The 19782-nt window shown below is 42.4% G+C and overlaps 1 protein-coding gene across 6 annotated transcripts in view; it reads right to left on the reverse strand.

Annotated features, from left to right (window-relative positions):
* Positions 1-19782, reverse strand: part of STK38 (serine/threonine kinase 38) — a 106831-nt gene that overhangs the window by 7378 nt on the left and 79671 nt on the right. For 5 of the 6 annotated variants that reach the window (XM_058432688.1, XM_058432687.1, XM_032141543.2 and 2 more), the window contains 7 exons: positions 13306-13408; positions 12393-12454; positions 5667-5784; positions 4347-4470; positions 3770-3865; positions 2697-2791; positions 175-1902 (listed from right to left, as the gene is read on the reverse strand). In XM_058432688.1, the coding sequence (XP_058288671.1) occupies positions 1772-1902; positions 2697-2791; positions 3770-3865; positions 4347-4470; positions 5667-5784; positions 12393-12454; positions 13306-13408 (729 nt within the window). In that variant the 3' untranslated portion in view covers positions 175-1771. Of the gene's footprint in view, positions 1-174; positions 1903-2696; positions 2792-3769; positions 3866-4346; positions 4471-5666; positions 5785-12392; positions 12455-13305; positions 13409-19782 lie in introns of those variants that run through there. The other variant, XR_009211413.1, reaches the window with a different exon arrangement.

Consider the following 19782-nt stretch of genomic DNA (forward strand, 5'->3'; position numbering starts at 1 on the left):
TTGCAAAACACACAGGAGTCAACACTCCAACTATTTGGTAATACAAAGAGACTACAAAGTCACACAAAAGAATCTCATTTACTTCCCTTTCACTAGCAGGCTATGAATGAAAGACTGAGAGGCAAACAAATCACATTCATCCAGAGTTGAGACTTCCCTAACCTTTTTTCTTCCTCTACCTCTAAGAGGTTAAAACCCAAAGCAGTTTCACTGACAACTGTAACTCTGATATTCCATTTTTGTCTTCTGAATGGCTAAGCTAGGACATACTTTCCTTTCAAAGCTGATCTTCACAACCTCAAGACTGGCAGAAAGCAGGCTCCCAGCTGCAGCTCAGCCACAATACTCTGCAACAGGCAAAGTTCCCACATAGGTGCAAATGATGCTTTAAGAGTTATCAAAACTTTTTTAAAAATAATGCATTAATATGGAGCCTCCACATTTTTCTGACAAAATTCCTCTAAAGGTGGTGGCAGCTGTGAAACAGAAGGCACTTTGTGCTAAAATTCAGAGGGTCTCTCGAGAGAACGCCACAGCAGAGAGACCCAATCCGCCTAAGTTGCAGGCGACCCTTTAGGGTGGGGAGGAGTATCCCCCAGGAAGGCATCTGCAAAGGAAAAAATTGTAATCATAATTCCAAGGCAAAATGGCTACTTAAAGTTGGGAGAGAAGAAATACCAAGAGAGAAGACAAAACATGGTTGCGCCCACGACTGAGGAGTGAACTTTACACGGACTTGTCAGCTGGCAGCTGGCTCTGTACTTCTGTTGGGCTGGTTCCTTCACCATTTCCAAAGGGGTTCTGGAGACCTTGCGGGAACAGGAACAGCACCTTAGCCAAGAGGGTTCCAGGCCTCCAGCCTAGGCCTGGGCTCTCCTCGTTAGGTTCCCAGGAATAAATTGAGTTCCCGTTGGCAGCACTTGCAGGTATTGCTGGTCCACAGCAACATCTGTCTTAGGGATTTTCTGGTACAGCCGTGAAGAGAAAGGATCCACCGTGAAGAAGGATCCACATAATCCGGGATTCCTTGGCAATGCCCAGAGACTTTCTGGGCCTTCTAAGAGCAACAATGGATCAAGCTGGTAACCCCCATCAACACTCAGAAAAGCAGCATAGGTATTTTAGATAGGGGACAGGGAGGAGATAAATCAATGGATTGACAGTCTTTATCTTAGTACCATAAATAAAGTGCACCATGAATGGAGGCTATAAGCCACTCGCCTGAGGCTGAGGTATGGGTAGAAACTACCATCACCACCCTCAGGGTGGCGGATCATTTCCTTCAGCCAGAATCCTGGCTGCTGAGACTGTCTTTATTGCTTTATTTCCTTAGTACTATGGAACTTTTAGCTATAAAGGAAATACTTGGTGGGCTTGGCAGAGAGCGTGTCACAAAATCACAGGAATGGGCTGATATTCGATGACTATACATGACAATCTCAATAATGGATGATGGCTGTTTTTCCCCTTCATTCTGATGAACTTAGGAAAACTGAAGTTATTTTTAAAACACCTATCAAATTGGCTCATGATGCTTCTGTTCCAAAGCAGGATAGCTGTTTATGGCCGATGTATAGAAATGGTTGTCTTTGTTTACAGTTTTTCCGATGCATTATGGAAGAAAATCCTCTTACTATCACATTTCAGGAGACTTTACTATGACATATTGGTGGGTTCCATCAACTTCTTGGAAGCTCTTCAAGAGTGTGAGAGGAAAAGCATGATGTTATACAAAGAACTCTGCTCCACGTAGGATTCCGTGGCAAGAGTACTATTTTGCTGCTTTCATGTAGGAAGGTATTGCCCCCCTTGCAGTCAGGCCCTCAAAGCGCTTGTATGTGTAATTGATGAAGACCCAGTCTTTGTTCTTGTAGTCAGTCTCAGGGTGATTACTTGTGGCCACTGGGAAAGAAATAGGTGTGAGAGTTGATTCACTGCCTTACCTCCAATGGACTACTCACGGTGCTGAAGACGGGACTCTGAAGAACACACCAGTTTCTATTTGGGAAAGCTTATTTTTCACTCTTATGAATTTTTTTTTTTTTTTTTTTGAGACAGAGTCTTGCTCTGTCGCCAGGCTGGAGTGCAGTGGCATCATCTCAGCTCACTGCAACCTTGCCTCCCGGGTTCAAGCAATCCTTCTGCCTCAGACTCCCCAGTAGCTAGGAATACAGGTGCGTGCCACCACACCCAGCTAATTTTTGTATTTTTAGTAGAGATGGGGTTTCACCATGTTGGCCAGGACGGTTTCGATCTCTTAACCTTGTGATCTGCCCACCTCGGCCTCCCAAAGTGCTGGGATTTTAGGCGTGAGGCACAGCGCCTGGCCTCACTCTATGAATTTTCTACATTTTCTTGCTCACGTTCTTTAAATCTCATATTTCTTCACAAAATTTTAATGTTTTATTTTCCCATTCCTGTCATTTCAGATTACCTAACACTTAGTAAATAACAAAAGAACAGATTTTTGTGACTACTCACCCAGTTGAGCAGTCTAAACATGGGAGCTGATACTCATTTTCCATTCACCAAGGTTTCACCACTACCCAGCATTAGAACTGGAAAAGTACTTACAAAGAACCTGAAGAAACGAAGTTCTTCTCCATGTTCCCTACCCTGATTTGTAAACATCATCCCAAAATTGGGGGTAAATAATGTGCTTATAAGGCAGCAGGAGACAATGCTGGTGGTGTTACCTGTTGGCTTAAGAATATCAGATTCTGGAAACTCATCGAAGTTTGAGGTATCATCAATGCTTTTGATTTCAATAGATATTGCAGCAGGTCTCTCTCTGCCAAGAATACACATGCCAAAAATTACTAAGTTACTAATCAAATGGATCATACCAATCAAGTCTTTATCCAAAAAAGACCCCTGGTCTGACATGAGAAGACTCTTCACTGGCAGGCGGCATTTATTTTCTCTGAAAAACTTATAAACACTGACCAACCAAGCCAACTGACTGTACCCAAAGTAAATTATGATTTAAAAAAAAATAACTCAATCATTCATAGCTAGAAAGAAAGATAAGAATAACTAAAACCTGAAGTTAGTGCAACTCCCCCCATGGCCTGGCCTGTCTACTAAAAAGGGAAACTGAACCTCTAAATGTCCCCTTGTGTAGGGCTCTGCCCTTCTTCCACTGGAGGTGCCAACAAGTAGGATGGCTAAAAAAGTGGCAAAGGTAAAAAATCACAAGCAGCTAATCAGAAAACAATTATAAAATAAATGAAAACTTCACCTTCTATTTAATAACCAATGAATGCTGAATGAGAAGGTCTGGACTACAGCAGGTGGTCTAGGCTCTCACGGCTGTTGGCCGTAGTCTACTACCCCCATCATAACAATTTTCACTCTCCCTTTCTCTCTCCACTTCCACCCCTCCAATCTTTCCTCCACTCCTTTCTCCCTTCTCTATGTTCCAGTGATACCTTCCACCCTGTGGGCAGGAACAGTCCCGCTGGTGGGCCCTAAGACGTTGCTGAGTTCTAGGTAAAGGGTAATACACTTCCTAGATGCTCCCTCCACCTCAAAAAACAAAGTTCACTTCACTTTGTAAATAACTGCTAGATTCAATATATTCCATGACACATGGCTGACAAAAAACCTAACACCCAATCTTCACCATGAATGAAAATCAGGAAAAGACCCTGAATCTCTAAGAAGCTCTCTTCCCTTACTTGGCTTGCCAATGATGGTCCTTCCAAATTATTATTAAGTAAACTAGAGACTTTCTGAAATAATTCTGAAAGTGTTTATATGGATATACCTGATATGTTCCCAGTCAACGCCTTCAAAAAAAGAGTTACTTTTTATTTCCTCAACTCCAGGAGCTCCAATTCTATGTTCCCATTCACAGCAGAATCTGGAAAAGACAAAGGCCTTTCAGCACATCTCAAGCAGTCTCTTCAGAAAAACTTTTTTTTTTTTTTTTTTTTTTGAGACAGCGTCTCACTCTGTCACCCAGGCTGAAGTGCAGTAGCACAATCATGGCTCACTGCAGCCTCAACTTCCTGGGCTCAAGGGATCCTCCCATCTCAGCCTCCCAAGTGGCTGGGACCACAGGTTCCACCACGCCCAGCCAATCATTTTTTTTTAGAGGTGGGGTTTTGCTGTGTTGTCCAGGCTGGTCTCAAACTCCTGGGCTCAAGTGATCCCCCTGCCTCAGCCTCCCAAAGTGCTGGGATTATAGGCATGAGCCACCATGCACAGCATTTTTATTTGTTTAAAGAGAGGAACAGGAGGAAACAGAAAGCAGATTCAGGAGATAACTAAAGTTTTTTTAAAAAATGGAATCATTCATATTAAAAAGCTGAGAAAGAGGGTGGAGGAATGTTCTCTAATACCTCAAAATTAGATCCTTGGCTTTCTCAGAGATGGGAACTTCTGGAGGAAAAGTCAGAGTTTCTTTCCAGTTCATCACCTTCTTATATGTCTCTTGAGGGGTCTCAGAACAGAAAGGTGGGTAGCCTGTAATAAAAAAGGAACTTCGGAGCTTTTACACTCCAGAACTTTGCATCTGACCGAGATTACTCTCCTTAATAAAATTCTATATGTCTTTTTTTTTTTTTTTTGAGACGGGGTCTCACTCTGTTACCTAGGCTGGAGTGCAGTGGCGCAATCATGGTTCACTGCAGCCTTGAATTCCTGGGCTCAAGTGATCTTCCTGCCTCAGCCTTCCCAGTAGGTGGGACTGCAGAAGAGCACCACCACATCCAGCTGATTTTTTATTTTTCTTTTGTAAAGACAGAGTCTTGCTATGTTGATCAGGCTTGTTTTAAACTCCTGGGTTTAAGCGATCCTACCGCCTCGACCTCCCAAAGTGCTGGGATAACAGGCATAAGCCACTGTGCCCGGCCTGATTCCGTATGTCTTTAATGACTACTGGATTACTCTGTATGGCCATCCCTCCATGACATAGACAGGATTTCCACTTATCCCAGAAAATATCTAAACCTATTTTTCATTCTCCCCCAAACTCCCAGACCCGAAGTGAAATCATGCCTCTGGTACCACTAGGAAGTCAGCTAACAGGTAGAGCTGGGAAAAGAAAGGAGGACAGAAATAGAGTTGCAGGTGTGGGAATCACTATGCCCAAAGAAGAAATGAAAGGATGAAACAATATCATTCCAGAAATACCCTTATATGGGTAAAGTACCAAATAACCAAATAAATACAGAGACACACCAATACAATAAGAGGGAGAGAGGCCAGAGGGTCCCATGATTTGAAGGCTTTGACAGAGGAAGGGGGCGGCAAATTAGAAAAGTGAAGCGATGCCCAGTTAAAATGCTCTGCATACAACGGATATTTAATAAATGCTAGTGACTAAAAGAGCTTCTAAATGGAGAAGATGAAGGTGTAAGAGAAAGAAAAACATAAAAAATGATCAGCAAAGCAACTGCAAGATGCCAGTAAGCCCAAGAATGGAGTGGGATACGTCTTACTGAAAGAGGTGTCATCTGTCTAAAACAATTCACTTTGAAAGACCAGTGGGGAAGTCACTTAGATCACTGCCAATTGAAACAGGCTGGTATCAACATAAAAGTCTGTCACGGACGCACAGAAAAGTCCATCAACATAAAAGTCTGTCACGGACGCACAGAAAAGTCCTCTGAAACCGACTTACAGGCTGGTATCAGCGTAAAAGTCTGAAACCGACTTACCGATGAGCATCTCATACATGATCACCCCAAGCGACCACCAATCACAGAGCTTGTTGTACCCGGTCTGCATGAACACCTCAGGAGCAATGTAGTCAGGAGTGCCTACTGTGGAGAAGGCCTGAAACACGGACCACACATCAGGGAGGCCCAGCCAGGCAGGAGGTGCCCAGAGTTCTGTTCTAGAAACCAAAGGCTGTGAGTACCACCCGAAGCCACCCCCAAGCTAAATAAGCAGGACTGCCCAGTAGCTTAATGGCAAGCTCGATTTCCCAAAGCACTTTCCAAAATGAACAATAAAACTTAGTTAATGAGGCGGGAGACCCTTCTTAACTATGAGTCACTAGGGCAAAGGCATCTCTGTCAAAATTACTGGTGTTACAATTTACTGAGCACCCATTAATTACTAGGCTCTGTACTTAATATATATTACAATGAGTTTTATATATATATATATATATAAAAAACTTCATATACATGAGTCCATTTAATCCTGACGAAATTTTTCCAAGGAGGACCTCATTAGCTTAACTTTGCAGATACAATTTGATGCTCAAAATGGCTTTGCCCAAGACCCCAGAACCAGTTAGAGCCCAGTTTAGAAATTAAATACCTGGCCGAGAATGGTGGCTCACACCTATAATCCCAGCACTTTGAGAGGCTGAGGTGGGCAGATCACAAGGTCAAGAGATGGAGACCATCCTGGCCAACATGGTGAAAACCCATCTCTACTAAAAATACAAAAATTAGCTGGGCGTCGTGGTGTGCACCTGTAGTCCTAGCTTCTCGGAAGGCTGAGGCAGGAGAATCGCTTGAACCCGGGAGGCAGAGGTTGCAGTGAGCCGAGATCGTGCCACTGCACTCCAGCCTGGCGACAGAGTGAGACTCTGTCTCAAAAAAAAAAAAAAAAAAAAAAAAAAAAAAAAGACAGGAATTATAGTATCTTACTCCAAACCATCCCTCTTTCTATGATACACATTCTTTGATTTGACACAATCATAAAGGGAAGCTATATGATCAAAAGCCAAAGTTATATCCTATAACTTAAACATTTATAAATACCTATTTACCAAACTTAATTGTTTTTGTACATAGTTCTTGAAGGAATGTTTTCTTTTTCTAAGAAATGGGGGTCTCCCTTTGTGGCCCAGGCTGGAGTGCAGTGGCACGATGATGGCTCACTTCAAACTCCTAGGCTCAAGAGATCCTCCCGCTTCAGCCACCAGGGTAGCTAGGACCACAGGTGCATGCCACCACACCTGGCTAATTTTTTAATTGTTTTGTACAGATGGGGTTTTGCCATCTTGCCCAGACTGGTCTTTAACTCCTGGGCTCAAGTGATCCTCCCACCTCAGCCTCCCAAAGTGCTGGGATTACAGGAGTGAGCCACACACCTGACCAAGAGAAACATTTTCTGCATTCCAGTATTCTACTCTAACATACCAGGACTGCAAAATAAGAGGAGAAAGTACAATCAAAGCCTCCTAATGTGCTTACCATTTGAGGGCTTACCATGTGTAAGGCTCTGATCTAGGTGCTTTAAATATTATATAATTTTTAAAATTACAGTTGTATTGTTTTTTAAAACATGTATTATAAAATATTACAAACATACAGAAAAAAGGAACAGACAATACAATACAGACCCATTACCCATATTAAAAAGAGTAATAATTTGCCATATTTGTCTCAGATCATTTGTCTTTTTTTTTTTTTTTTTGAGATGAACCACACCTGGCTAATTTTTTGTATTTTTAGTAGAGACAGGGTTTCACCACATTGGCCAGGCTGGTCACAAACTCCTGACCTCAAGTGATCCACCCACCTCAGCCTCCCAAAGTACTGGGATTACAGGCGTGAGCCACCGCAACCGGCCTTGTTTGTCTTAACATTCGTTTTGAGATTTATTCACGTAGCTCTAGTTCACTCATTTCTCTGCTGTATGCTATACTGTTATATAAATTAATCACAATAGTTTTTATCCGTTCTTCTGTAATGGACAGTTACATTGCTTCCAGTATTTCACTATGACAAGTAACACCTGAATAAACATTCCTGTAATACCTTCTTGGGCACTGTGCATTTCTCTAGATATAAACTAGAATATTGCTGAGCCTTGGGTGATAAGCATTTAAACTTGAGGTATCTTCCATGTCCTCCAAAGTAGTTAGTCCCTATTTAAACCAACCCTGGTGGGGATTAGCTTCTGGTGCTCCACATCTCACCAAGACTTGGCTTTGTCAGATTTTTTTTTATTTTTACCAATCTGATGAATATGAAATGGGATCTCTTTTTTTTCTTTTTAAGAGATGGGGTCTTGCTCTGTCACCCAGCTGGAGTACAGTGGTATGATCATAGCTCACTGCAGCCTTGAAATCCTGGCCTCAAAGGATTCTCCTGCCTCAGCCTCCTGAGTAGCTGGGACCGTAGGGATGTGCCAGCATGGCTGGGATCTTGTTTGAATTTGCATCTACTTTATTTCAAGCAGGGTTGAGCACATATTCATATTTTAATTGGCCATCCAGGTTTTTATTATGAATTCCTGTTCAGATCCTTTGTCCATTAGTATTTTTTTAAGTTGTGTTGTCTTTTTTCTTATTGATTCATAGGAATTCTTTATGAATGCAGGACATTAATCTGTTTAAGATATTTGTATACTGCAAATATCTTCTCCCAGATTGAGGCTTGTTATTTTTATTGTGATTTTTTTTAGTGAAGTAGTATTTGTTACCAAAAGTAAATATGTCACATACATACATGTGTTAATTACATACATTATCAAATTATAATGCAAAATCATGAAAATGAATAGCCACGAGTTCAACTGAAGAACCAAGTAATACCAATATTATTAAAGCTAAACATGTACTCCTCCCCGTCTCTCCTGCTTCTTTTAACCACTATGCTGAATTTCGTGTTTTGTCACTCCTCTGCTTTTAAAAATAATTTTGCCATGTATCTCTCTAAATGAGATCTTAGTTTTATTTTTGAGCTTTATTAAAATGGTACCATTCTATATACAGTCTTCTGCTATTAGATTCTTCCTCTCAACTTTGTTTCTAAAACTGATTCACACTGTCACACGTAGCTGTTAGTTCAATTATTTTTACTGCTGCAAAATATTCTATTCCAGAATGTAACTATTTTCCTGTGGATGGACACTGGGTTATTCGCAGTCTTTTGCTATTATGAAAATGCAATAAACATTCTTCTGCCTGTCTCCTGGTTCACATGTGCAGTTTCTCCAGGGCCTATGACTGGGGTAGAATTGCAGCGCTGTAGGGTGTACACATGAATTCTGAAAGGTAATTCCAAAGTAGCTGTACCGTGTGGCTTGTTTTTTCATTTCTTTATGTCTTTTGATATATAGAAGGTTTTTTTTTCCTTAAAGTAATAAAATAAACCAACTTTTTCCTTTATGAGCTGTAGTTCTTGTATCTTATTTAAGAAATCCCTCTTTACTCTGAGGTCATAAAGATATTGCCCTGTATTTTCTTTAAAAATTTTTAAAGTTTAATTTCCCATCTAGAATTGACTTTTGCATATACTGTAAGGTGGGGATCCATTTTTTCCATATAGCTAAGTGTGTGTGTGTGTGTGTGTGTGTGTGTGTGTGTGTGTGTGTATGATATATATTTAAATGCAGATATTAAATAACACAAATGCCAGTGTTGTCTTTTGTCTTTAAGCTTTAAAGACTGAAACGTGGATTAGGCCCTCTCCAAGAATTTCCATTCTAATCATAAAGGTAAGAAATTACAAATACCCTTTAATTTAGAGATGAGGTTTACTCTACCAAAGACGAATGTAAATCTAAGCAGATCTTACTTGTTCAAAAATTTCCATTATAAAACCAGAGGTCTACTGCCAGAGGAAAAGAACTCCTTCAAGATACCAGTGCATTAAAAAAAACTCTTAAGAGTTATAAAATATAGCAAACAACAGGCTCAAATCTGTAAAGGTAAGAGTATTGCTCTTATTCCAGAACCTAGAGTCTGCCATAGGAGCTCGCTCGCATTTTACCACACTTTTTACCACACCATCTGTACCAGGTGTGCCCTTTCCAATCTAAGGACTGCCCCCTTCCCAAACCTTTGCTGTTTTCCAACCAGGGTGTCCTCCAACTCTAACCTCATAAATCTGTACTCCAGTTTTTCCTTTTTTTTTCTGGGTATTTCAAGTGTCAATGAAAGCTGCAATCTGGAATAGCTCTATTGGTTGTTAACAGTCATTTCAACTAAATGTGTTCTAACCTTATGATTTTGTGTCAGGGTTTTAGGAGAAATAAAGCAATTTAATTTCCTACTCACTTCTGTAAATTCTACCCTAAAAAATTAAACTGACCAAGATTGGATGCCTAGGTGTCTATTACCTTTTATATCTGTAATTAACTTAAAGCTGACTCATATTAATCAGTTACTGGGGCCTAAGGTTATACAGGACCACATAACAATTTAAAACATTACAATATAATTTAAGCAGCCAAGGAATGAAGCTAAAGCCTCTACTTTTTTTAGTGATTCCCAATGGACTAAAAAGTAATAGGCTGAGTAGCAATTACATATGTTAGGCTTAACCTAGAGCAGTAAATTTATATTAACCATTAATGAATATCAATCTTCAGCTTGGTACTAGCTGAATGGGATCACTTATAAAAGGTCAAAGTAACACAGTTAATTAACATTTGGAAGACTGAGAGGTGGCTTCATTTTCTTCAAGTTATGAAAAGAGATAATATGAGGATGACCTTAATTTACACTTTCCCATTTCTACTGTATATAGTATAAAAAGGCAAGAACCTTAATCATAGCATCAGGGCCTTAAGTTTATTCCGATTTTCAAAAATGTTTTTAACTATTAAATGACATTTAACTGCAAACACGAAAATTGTGAAATTGCTTTCCTTATAGAACTACAGAAACGGTTCCTCTAATCATGACATGACCCTTGGGTACACATCAAAGAGCACAAAGCTTGTCTTGGAATACAAGGAACAATTCAAGACACTTAAGCTTTATCCCCAAAATACTTGTTAGCACAGTAGCCAAAGGTTAAATCCTGGCCTGCCAAAAAAAGAGAGAAAAGAAAAGAAAGGAAAGAAAGAAAGAAAAGAAATCACAGATTCCTTACTTTCTGTTTCCAAAAAAATAGATAAATATTAGTTTCCCAACAATGCAGGAGCTATTATTTAAGACATAACCTCTTCAGTGGAGGTTCTCCACATTCAGTGCACAGTAGAATCACTCAGTCTTTTAAAAACCAGATACCCACACTATATCCCAGATCAACTGAATCATAATTTCTGTGGGTGGAACCTGGACATCAACATGTTCTGAAGTTCCCCAGGTGATTTTGTTGTGCAACCAAGGTTAAAAACTACTCCTCTGTGGAGAGATATAATAGAAGCATCTGACCAAATTGGTTCCTGACACTCCCTCAACGAGATACATAAACCATTTTTCAACCACATACAGAATTCAGAAGTTTAAAGAGTAGCAGAGTTCCCAAGGAAGGGAGACTGTTTTGTAACTAACTGTACTAAACTGAAGATTTCCCAAGTAAATATTGTCTGAGGCCCCACTGATAGGTGGGCTTCAAATAAATCAAAACGAATGCAAGCCTTTCCTTTGACTCTTTCTTAAACCATCCCATAGGCTTCCATTTTCACATGTAACTGACATCCACCTATTAGTGACCTACTAAGAGTGTTATTAAAGGTACTCTAGAGAACTGTAAATCGGTATTTTACTAGGAATCCTGACTGAAACACAGTATTTGGTAAATTTGCCAAGTTACTACCATACATGTGGACAAACAGAAGTGCTACCATTTCTAGACAATACATCTGCATGACCATCATTCCAAGTTAGTCAGTTTCCCATTGCTGCTACTCTGCTTTCTAATGACCAAATGTTAGTTTGGCTTTACCATCATCAATTTCATGTGCTATGGGTTTCTTGCAAAGCTTAAGAATGTAGTGATACACGTTTCTATTATCTGGCCAATAACTTTCCAGTAACTGGACACTAGAACATGTACAATGAACTTCAAACATGAACCAATTATCAGCTATTGGTAAAAAATAAATTCTGCCTAGACGGCAATATTTCACTGGTAAATTTGTACTTCCAACATACTATCAAGGTAAACACGATGTTTCCTATTTTTCAGCCTGTAGGACATAATTTTATATAGGCACAAAGTCAAATGCATATAAAGTAATAAGCATTCCACTTATATTTCTCTCCAATCTTTATAAGTAAGTTCTTTTTTACATCATGAAGTCAGAAAGTGTGAGGAAAATGAATTGAGGAGACTTGCCCTTGCCCGAGTGGATCAAAATTTTTAAAAAGTTTGAGAACTGATGCCTGAAAACTCTAGGTAGGTATTTGTACTTAGTTCTGACAGATCTCCAGCTTAACTATAACCCCTTTACCAGTATGAAAATGGAGAAAAGGTGGGGCAGGAAGGAAAGGTATTGTTACCAAGCTAAAAGGTCAGAATGAGGTCACCCACGGAAAATGTCACAATCGAAACAACCTAATATTACCTGTCCTCCTTCCAAAGATTCCTTACGGTCCTACCAACCTAACGACAGCACTCTCTTTAGGTAATCTTAAAAGCAAGGGATATGTTGCAAATATTTGTCAAATGCAAATTTATGTGCAAATAGTTTGAACTTATTCATACTTGGTTTGTAGCATTTCAGAAGCCACAGATATTACTTACTAGCTGACGTCTATTTCTTTTCCAGGTTTCTGCTTTCCTTTTGGAATTCATGTTCTGGAAAGCTGAAAGTAAAGAATACAAGCTGCAGTCAAAGTTCAGACCAAAATGTTTACTACTTTTTTTAGTAGGCTCTTTCAAGTCATATGAGACCCTAAAGTCTTGCTTTTCTTCTACTCATACATCAAAAGCTCCAGATGATACATATCCTAGTACATTTCCAGTAAACCCAAATCAGAGGCTGTAAAGCATTAACTTACAAGACTCACACAGAGTTGTAAAAGGCACTCCCATGTGGATCAAGTGGCAGAGGATACAGGACTTACATCAGAATTACAGGGAATTCAGTCTCAACTAGAACTGAGGTCCTAACGTGGATCTAAAACAGTCACAATTTCTCAAAATTACCATCAATTTTCCAAGTAGTAGTAACTTATATGATCAGGGACATCTGAATTTATGATGCATGATTTGACATAAGCTTTTCTAGGATGAACTGAAATTTTACTACATAGTTGTCAATGATATCACAGTGCTCAAATGGAAGTAACTGTCATAAACTTCTTTCTGTCATGAAGGAAAGAAGTACCCAGGATAAATCTAGCTCAGAACTGTTCCCAGGAGTTTTTCTTCTACTACTTCTGCTTGCTTGTCCCATACTCATCTCCAGTGACCTTCCCAGTAGACCTCTAAAGAAGACCCCTTTCAACCTCTGCCTTCACACACTTGGTACCCACTCATTCATCTTGCCTCACCAGACAACACAAATCACAGGCAAACCTGGGAAGGTATTTTTATTCTCTACATACTCAAAGTGTGAGAATCTCCTATCTGTCCTGCATAATTTGGTTACAAGGGAAACAGCTCTTCTAGGCCCAGTTAGAACAAAAAGGCAAACGTAATTGTTACCACTTACTGAAATCACTGGGGAGGCTGTGGTTCAGATTCCTATAAAATTCTGTCCTATGTGCTTTTTTCAGTCCTGTGCAAAGACCAAAGTCAGAAAGTTTCACATGGCCCTATGGGGAAGAAACAAGGTGATAGACGGATGAGTATTCTTGGAGGTAGAACAGAACATTACCTTCTGCTCCTTCCAGCATCCATTATAGCTCTACAGCCAAAGTACACTGCTCCTTCTTTTATTATAAGAAAAATCATGTAATTGCACATAAATTTTTTTAATCCCAAATCCTATTATACTAATAAAATTATTTTCATTTCTGCATATGATCTTTGGTTTTATCCAAATACTGATTTTTAAGCATAGCTGACCCCTCCACAGCATCTAGAGACAATTTTACTACTTCTTGTACTCAAATATTCCTCTGTTTCTATATGGTCTTCAGGATTTTTTTTTTTTTTTTTTGAGACATGGTCTTGCTGTGTCACCCAAACTGGAGTACAGTGGCGTGATCATGGCTCACTGTGGCCTCGACCTCCCAGGTTCAAGTGATCCTCCCAACTCAGCTTCCTGGGTAGCTGGGACCTCAGGTGCGTGCCATCACATCCGACTAATTTTTTTTATTTTTTGGAGATACAGGGTTTCCCTGTGTTTCCCAGGCTGGTCTCAAACTCCTGAGGTCAAGTGATCCTCCCGTCCCAGCCTCCCAAAGTTCTAAGATTATAGGCATGCGCCACCACACCTGGCCAAAATTACCACTTTAAAAGTCTACATAACATTCAATTAACTTGGCACTTCATTGTTTACCTTACCATCCCCCTAATACTGGATGTGCATTCCATTTTCAATTCTTAGCTCTCATATAACATGGATTATCAGGTGCCCTCTGACAGAGTCTGTATGCCCAGACCTAACTGGGCATGATTCAGGATGACCTTAATAAATAGTTGTTAAATGAAGAGTAAATCTTTTCAAAATTGTTCATATAGCTTTTCCTCCTCTTATTCCATTGGAATAAATTCCAGGAGTAAACTGTTTCAAAGACAAAGAGAATAAATATTATTGGATAGTCCTTGATAAATGCTATTGCCATGAGAACCTTGGGCTTCTAGTCAGAAGCCTCTGTGGTCATTGGTGCCTTTACCTGAGTTTTGCTCAGGTCCGCTGGGCTCATTCCGCCCACTCAGCCTGGCAGGCTTGTGCTACCAGCCCGGATCCCAAGCCTGCCAGTGTGTGAGTGCAGGGTCCAGCCACTGCGCACAGCCAGGCACACCGGTGGCCACTGTACACAGCCGGGCAGAGCAGGCAGCTCCAGGTGCCGGCATAGGTGCTGGCTCCATGCAAGCCTGCGGCTGGACGAGATGCACTGCAAGCGGCTTCTGTTGTGGGCACCTGCATCTGGACGAGGAGAATGCAGCGGCACCTGGAAGCTTGGAGATGCCAGAAACCGCAGAGCCCTAAAGGGGGTGTCACAGCACTGGCTCAGGAAGCCCCTAAGTCTGGGCTCCCGGAAGGGCCGCAGCTCTTCTCTCCTTCTTACTGCCTGCAACGTGGCGAGCAAGGGAGACATATTTCAGCCCTGTTTGTGTTACTGCTTTTTCAGCCCCACCATTTGACGGGTCCCAGGTTCTTGTCCTGCATTCAGGAAGAATGAGGTATACGGACAACTGGAGGGTGAACAAGGTGAAGAGGAGCTTTATTGAGCGACAGTACAGCTCTCAGGAGACCCAAAGTGGGTTGCTCCTTTCCGCAGGCAGGTCATCCTGACATCTGAGCAGCCTTCAGTGCAGAAAAGACCCAGAGTGGGTACCTCCCAGACGCAGGCAGGTCATCCCATCTGTAGGGGTTCGGTAAGGGTGGTGGGAAAAATTGTAGAAAGAAGCAAACCTCCTTAGAAGGCTGGGAAGTTTTACAAAAGCTTCAGAAAAGGATTTGGCCGAAGGCAGCCAGATTCTCTTATCTGGTGCCTGAAAGCTTAGGTTAGGTAACAAGGGGGCACATGGATACGTATGTAACAAACCTGCACATGGTGCACATGTACCCTAAAACCTAAAGTATAATTAAAAAAAAAAAAAAAAAACTGATCTAGGTAAGTTAGTTTACTTAGGCCTCGGAACCTGGCCTTTAATAATCGAGGCGCAGGACTGCTCTCTCTGGAGATGAGGTGGGGGTGGGGGGCGATGACCACGTTAAATTACCCACAATGACTCAAGGCCTTTGTCATTAAATCTGTACTAAATAGTTGCCTGCAGCACCAGCTTGTCAGGGCTGAGGCTGCTACAACTCTTTCTGTAGGCAGCCCGCTCCCGGTAGCCCACTCTTTCACTGGATATCTGTGTTGGAGTGCATTTTTTTCATCCGTCGCTTGGTCGCAGTCTGCAGGTTGGACCCAGCACCCATCAAGTCTGTAGTCCTTAGGAGACCCAGAGTAGACAGCTCCTTTCTGCAGCAGGTCGTCTGACATCTGCCAGAGTCTGAGTCCAGGGTTTTTATGGGTTTCAAAAGGGAGAAAGTACGTGCTGATTGGTCCATGGGCGGCCACGGGCAGGTCCAGAAAAACCACAAGTTCTTACTCTGGGCCACAGACTCCAGCCCGAACAGACAGCTTGGCCCTCAGGCTTCAGGCCATCCCTGGCTTGAAGGTGGGGCTTCGCCAGGGACCCACCCCTTTCCACCCAGGAGCCTGTCTGCCTCTTATGGCCATCAATCATTTTGTCCACAGCACCCAGGCTGTTGGTGTAAAGGGGCATCTACAGACCTGTACCCAGCTGCCCTCCTCCCCTGCTTGGCCTCCCTCATGCTTCTTGGCACCCAAAGTCCGGAGGGGGCTGAGGCTGCAGGGGGCTGGTGTGTCAGCACCGCCCCAAGTGTGTGCACACCAGACCAGGTCTCAGTAGAACCCAGGCTCGGCCTCAACTTTGCTCTGAAATTGGAGTGGACACCAGGAGCACAGACAGGTCAGGCAGCAGGAGCAGGTACTTCCAAGCTCATGGGCTTCCGGGATGCCCAGGTCTGCAGCTGTGGTTGGGCAGCTGCAACTGTGCCTGGGAGGGCAGGGCTCCCGCTTGTTCCCAGCTCCTGCCAGCTCCATGGAGCACACAGCCCTGACCGCACCTCCCCCACCGCAGCTGGCATCTTCCCAGCAGAGGCTCCAGACAGGCCACCGCTGCCATCACGACCATACTGTATTCCAATCATAAATCTCTAACTTTATAATTTTCATAAAGGAAAATGCACACCTTCTACGAGTCAGGTACCTTGATCAATGCTTTGTGTTGTCTCATTTAAAACTCCTAAACCACACATCACAGACTTAGAGCTGTTAAATGAATTGCCGTTAAAATGGCAGAACCAAAACCAGAAATCAGCCCATGCTCTTCCTCCCAGACCAGGATTACTTTACCCTGCCACCTCATCTCATCTGGAAAATGAAAGTACAGGTATCTTTCTGGCAGGAATGGGCATTAATGTATGTAAGACTCCTAACACAGTACCTAGCACATAACTAGCCCTAAGGAAAAAGTAGGTATTCTTAGGGTGGCAAAATTTTAAGAGAGTTGAAATCAGAAATATAAGAGGAAATCCTGATGCTCAGAGATCTACCTTGCTCAGGGTTACACAATCAGAAGTGGTGTGACCAAAATTTGAGCCCAAATGACTTCAATGTCTGTGGTCTTTCCAGAATACCACCTTTCTCAAGGACATCATCAGGCTTAAACATACAAATTTTCCAAGATACAAGGCTATAGGAGCCCTGCTCAGATGGGTCAAATTTTATTATGTTTTGTTTCAAAAGAAATCCAATTAGGTTTGGATGTGTGTATGTACGTATGTACACAGCAAGGTAAATTGCCAAACAGGGACAGCTTTGAGCCTATTAAACTCAGTATCTTTTTTTTTTTCTTCTTTTTCTTTCTGAGACACAGTCTCGCTCTGTCACCCAGGCTGAAGTGCAGTGGCGCCATCTTGGCTCACTGCAACCTCTGCCTCCCGGGTTCAAGAAATTCTCTGCCTCCCGGGTTCAAGAAATTCTGTGCCTCAGCCTCCTGAGTAGCTGGGATTACAGGTGCCCGCCACCACGTCTGGCTAATTTTTTTGTATTTTTAGTAGAGACAGCGTTTTACCACCTTGGCCAGGCTGGTCTTGAACTCCTGACCTCATGATCCACCCGCCTCGGCCTCCCAAAGAGCTGGGATTACAGGCGTGAGCCACCGCACCTGGCCTCAGTATCTTTTTTTTTGCAGATTTGCAAGTAACTTATTCTACAAGCCAAGGAAGTTTATAGTTCTCATGATTACATATCTTACCTGGACAACTCTAAGAAAGGACTAAGAAAAACTGTTTTTGGCTGGGCACAGTGGCTCACGCCTGTAATCCCAACACTTTGGGAGGCCGAGGCGGGTGGATCACCTGAGGTCAGGAGTTCAAAACCAGTCTGGCCAACAGGGTGGAAACCCCGTCTCTACTAAAAATACAAAAATTAGCTGGACATGGTGGTGCACCCCTATGATCCCAGCTACTTGGGAGGCTGAGGCAGGAGAATTACTTGAAACTGGGAGGCAGAAGTCACAGTGAGCCAAGATAACATCACTGCACTCCAGCATGGGTGACACAGTGAGACGCCACCTCAAAAACAAAAAAAAAGCAAGAAAGAAAGAAAGTGAAACTTTTTAAAAGCAGTTCCTGGAGCACATGCTATAAGCCTAGCCTTTCAGGGAATTCTACAGCTATTCTGAGTATGCAACAGGAACTCAAAACTCCTACATTTTTAGGACTATAATCTATGTGGCTGAACACAAATCAACATGCTTATGAGAACATTTTGCTACAAGTGTGAGCTAGCATAATATAAAGGGCAAACCTGCAACTAACAGGATCCCCCATTCCTCTTCAGTTAGACCGAATCCTCAAGTTCTTTAATATGGTTGCTGGATCTGAACATAGACTACAGGGGACAAAGAAGCCAGCACTAAGGTACCTGGGGCACCAACCAGGGCATCTGAACTTTGAATCACACAAGGTAGGGCCAGTGCTTTATTAAACATATATCTGATATTAATGACACAGGAAAATATCTAGCATTAATATTTTAATGTTTACACAGAATACAAAGCTATTTACTTTTAGGATGCTAACTTTATATAAATGCCACAAACAGAAAGGCATCAAAGTGATTACAACAAAATAGTTATCTTTCAGTGATGAGATTATTTTTCTTTTTTTTTTTTTTGAGATGGAGTCTCACTCTGTTGGCCAGGCTGGAGTGCAGTGGCACAATCTTGGCTCACTGCAACCTCCGCTTCCCAGGTTCAAGCTGATTCTCCTGCCTCAGCCTCCCGAGTAGCTGGGATTACAGGCACGTGCCACCACACCCAGCTAATTTTTTATTTTTAGTAGAAACGGGGTTTCACCATGTTGTCCAAGCTGGTCTCCAACTCTTAACCTCAGGTAATCCACCTGCCTTGGCCTCCCAAAATGCTGAGATTACAGGCGTGGACCACTGCGCCCGTCCAGCATAATTTTTCTTCTTTAATACTGTCTGTATTGTTCAAATTTTCTACCATGTTTATGCATTATTATTATTATTATTATTATTTTTTTTTTTTAGATGGAGTCTTGCTCTGTCCCCCAGGCTAAAGTGCAGTGGTACGATCTCAGCTCACTGCAACCTCCACCTTCTGGGTTCAAGTGATTCTCCTGGCTCTACCTCCCAGGTAGCTGGGATTACAGGTGCCCACCACCACACCCAGCTAATTTTTGTATTTTTAGTAGAGACAAGGTTTTATCATGTTGGCCAGGCTGGTCTTGAGCTCCTGACCTCGTGATCCACCCACCTTGGCCTCCCAAAGTGCTGGGATTACAGGTGTGAGCCACTGCGTCCAGCCTCTTTTTTTTTTTTTTTGAGAAGGAGTCTGGCTCTGTCACCAGGCTAGAGCACAGTGGCGTGATCTCGGCTCACTGCAACCTCCACCTCCCGGGTTCAAGTGATTCTCCTGCCTCAGCCTCTCGAGTAGATGGGACTACAGGCACACTCCACCACGCCCAGCTAATTTTTGTATTTTTAGTAGAGACGGGGTTTCACCATGTTGGCCAGGATGGTCTCGATCTCTTGACCTCGTGATCCACCTGCCTCAGCCTCCCAAAGTGCTGGGATGATTACAGGCGCAAGCCACCATGCCTGGCCCCAGCCTTTTTTTTTAACCAACCTCTTCCCATATCCCCCTCTCTGCCACACTCCCTAGCCTTTGGTGTCCACTATTCCACTCCACTTCTGTGCATTATAATGAAGAAAAAAGCAGGTGGTGGCTCACACTTGTAATCCCAGGACTTTGAGAGGCTGAGGTGGGAGGATCACTTAAACCAGGGAGTTTGAGAGCAGCCTGGGCAGCAAAGCGAGACCTCAGCTCTACTAAAAATTAAGAAAAAAAAAAAAAAAGGCCAGGCTCGGTGGCTCACGCCTATAATCCCAGCACTTTGGGAGGCCGAGGCGGG

Source organism: Hylobates moloch, unplaced genomic scaffold, assembly GCF_009828535.3.
Source record: "Hylobates moloch isolate HMO894 unplaced genomic scaffold, HMol_V3 SCAFFOLD_20, whole genome shotgun sequence".
Lineage (NCBI taxonomy): Eukaryota > Metazoa > Chordata > Mammalia > Primates > Hylobatidae > Hylobates > Hylobates moloch.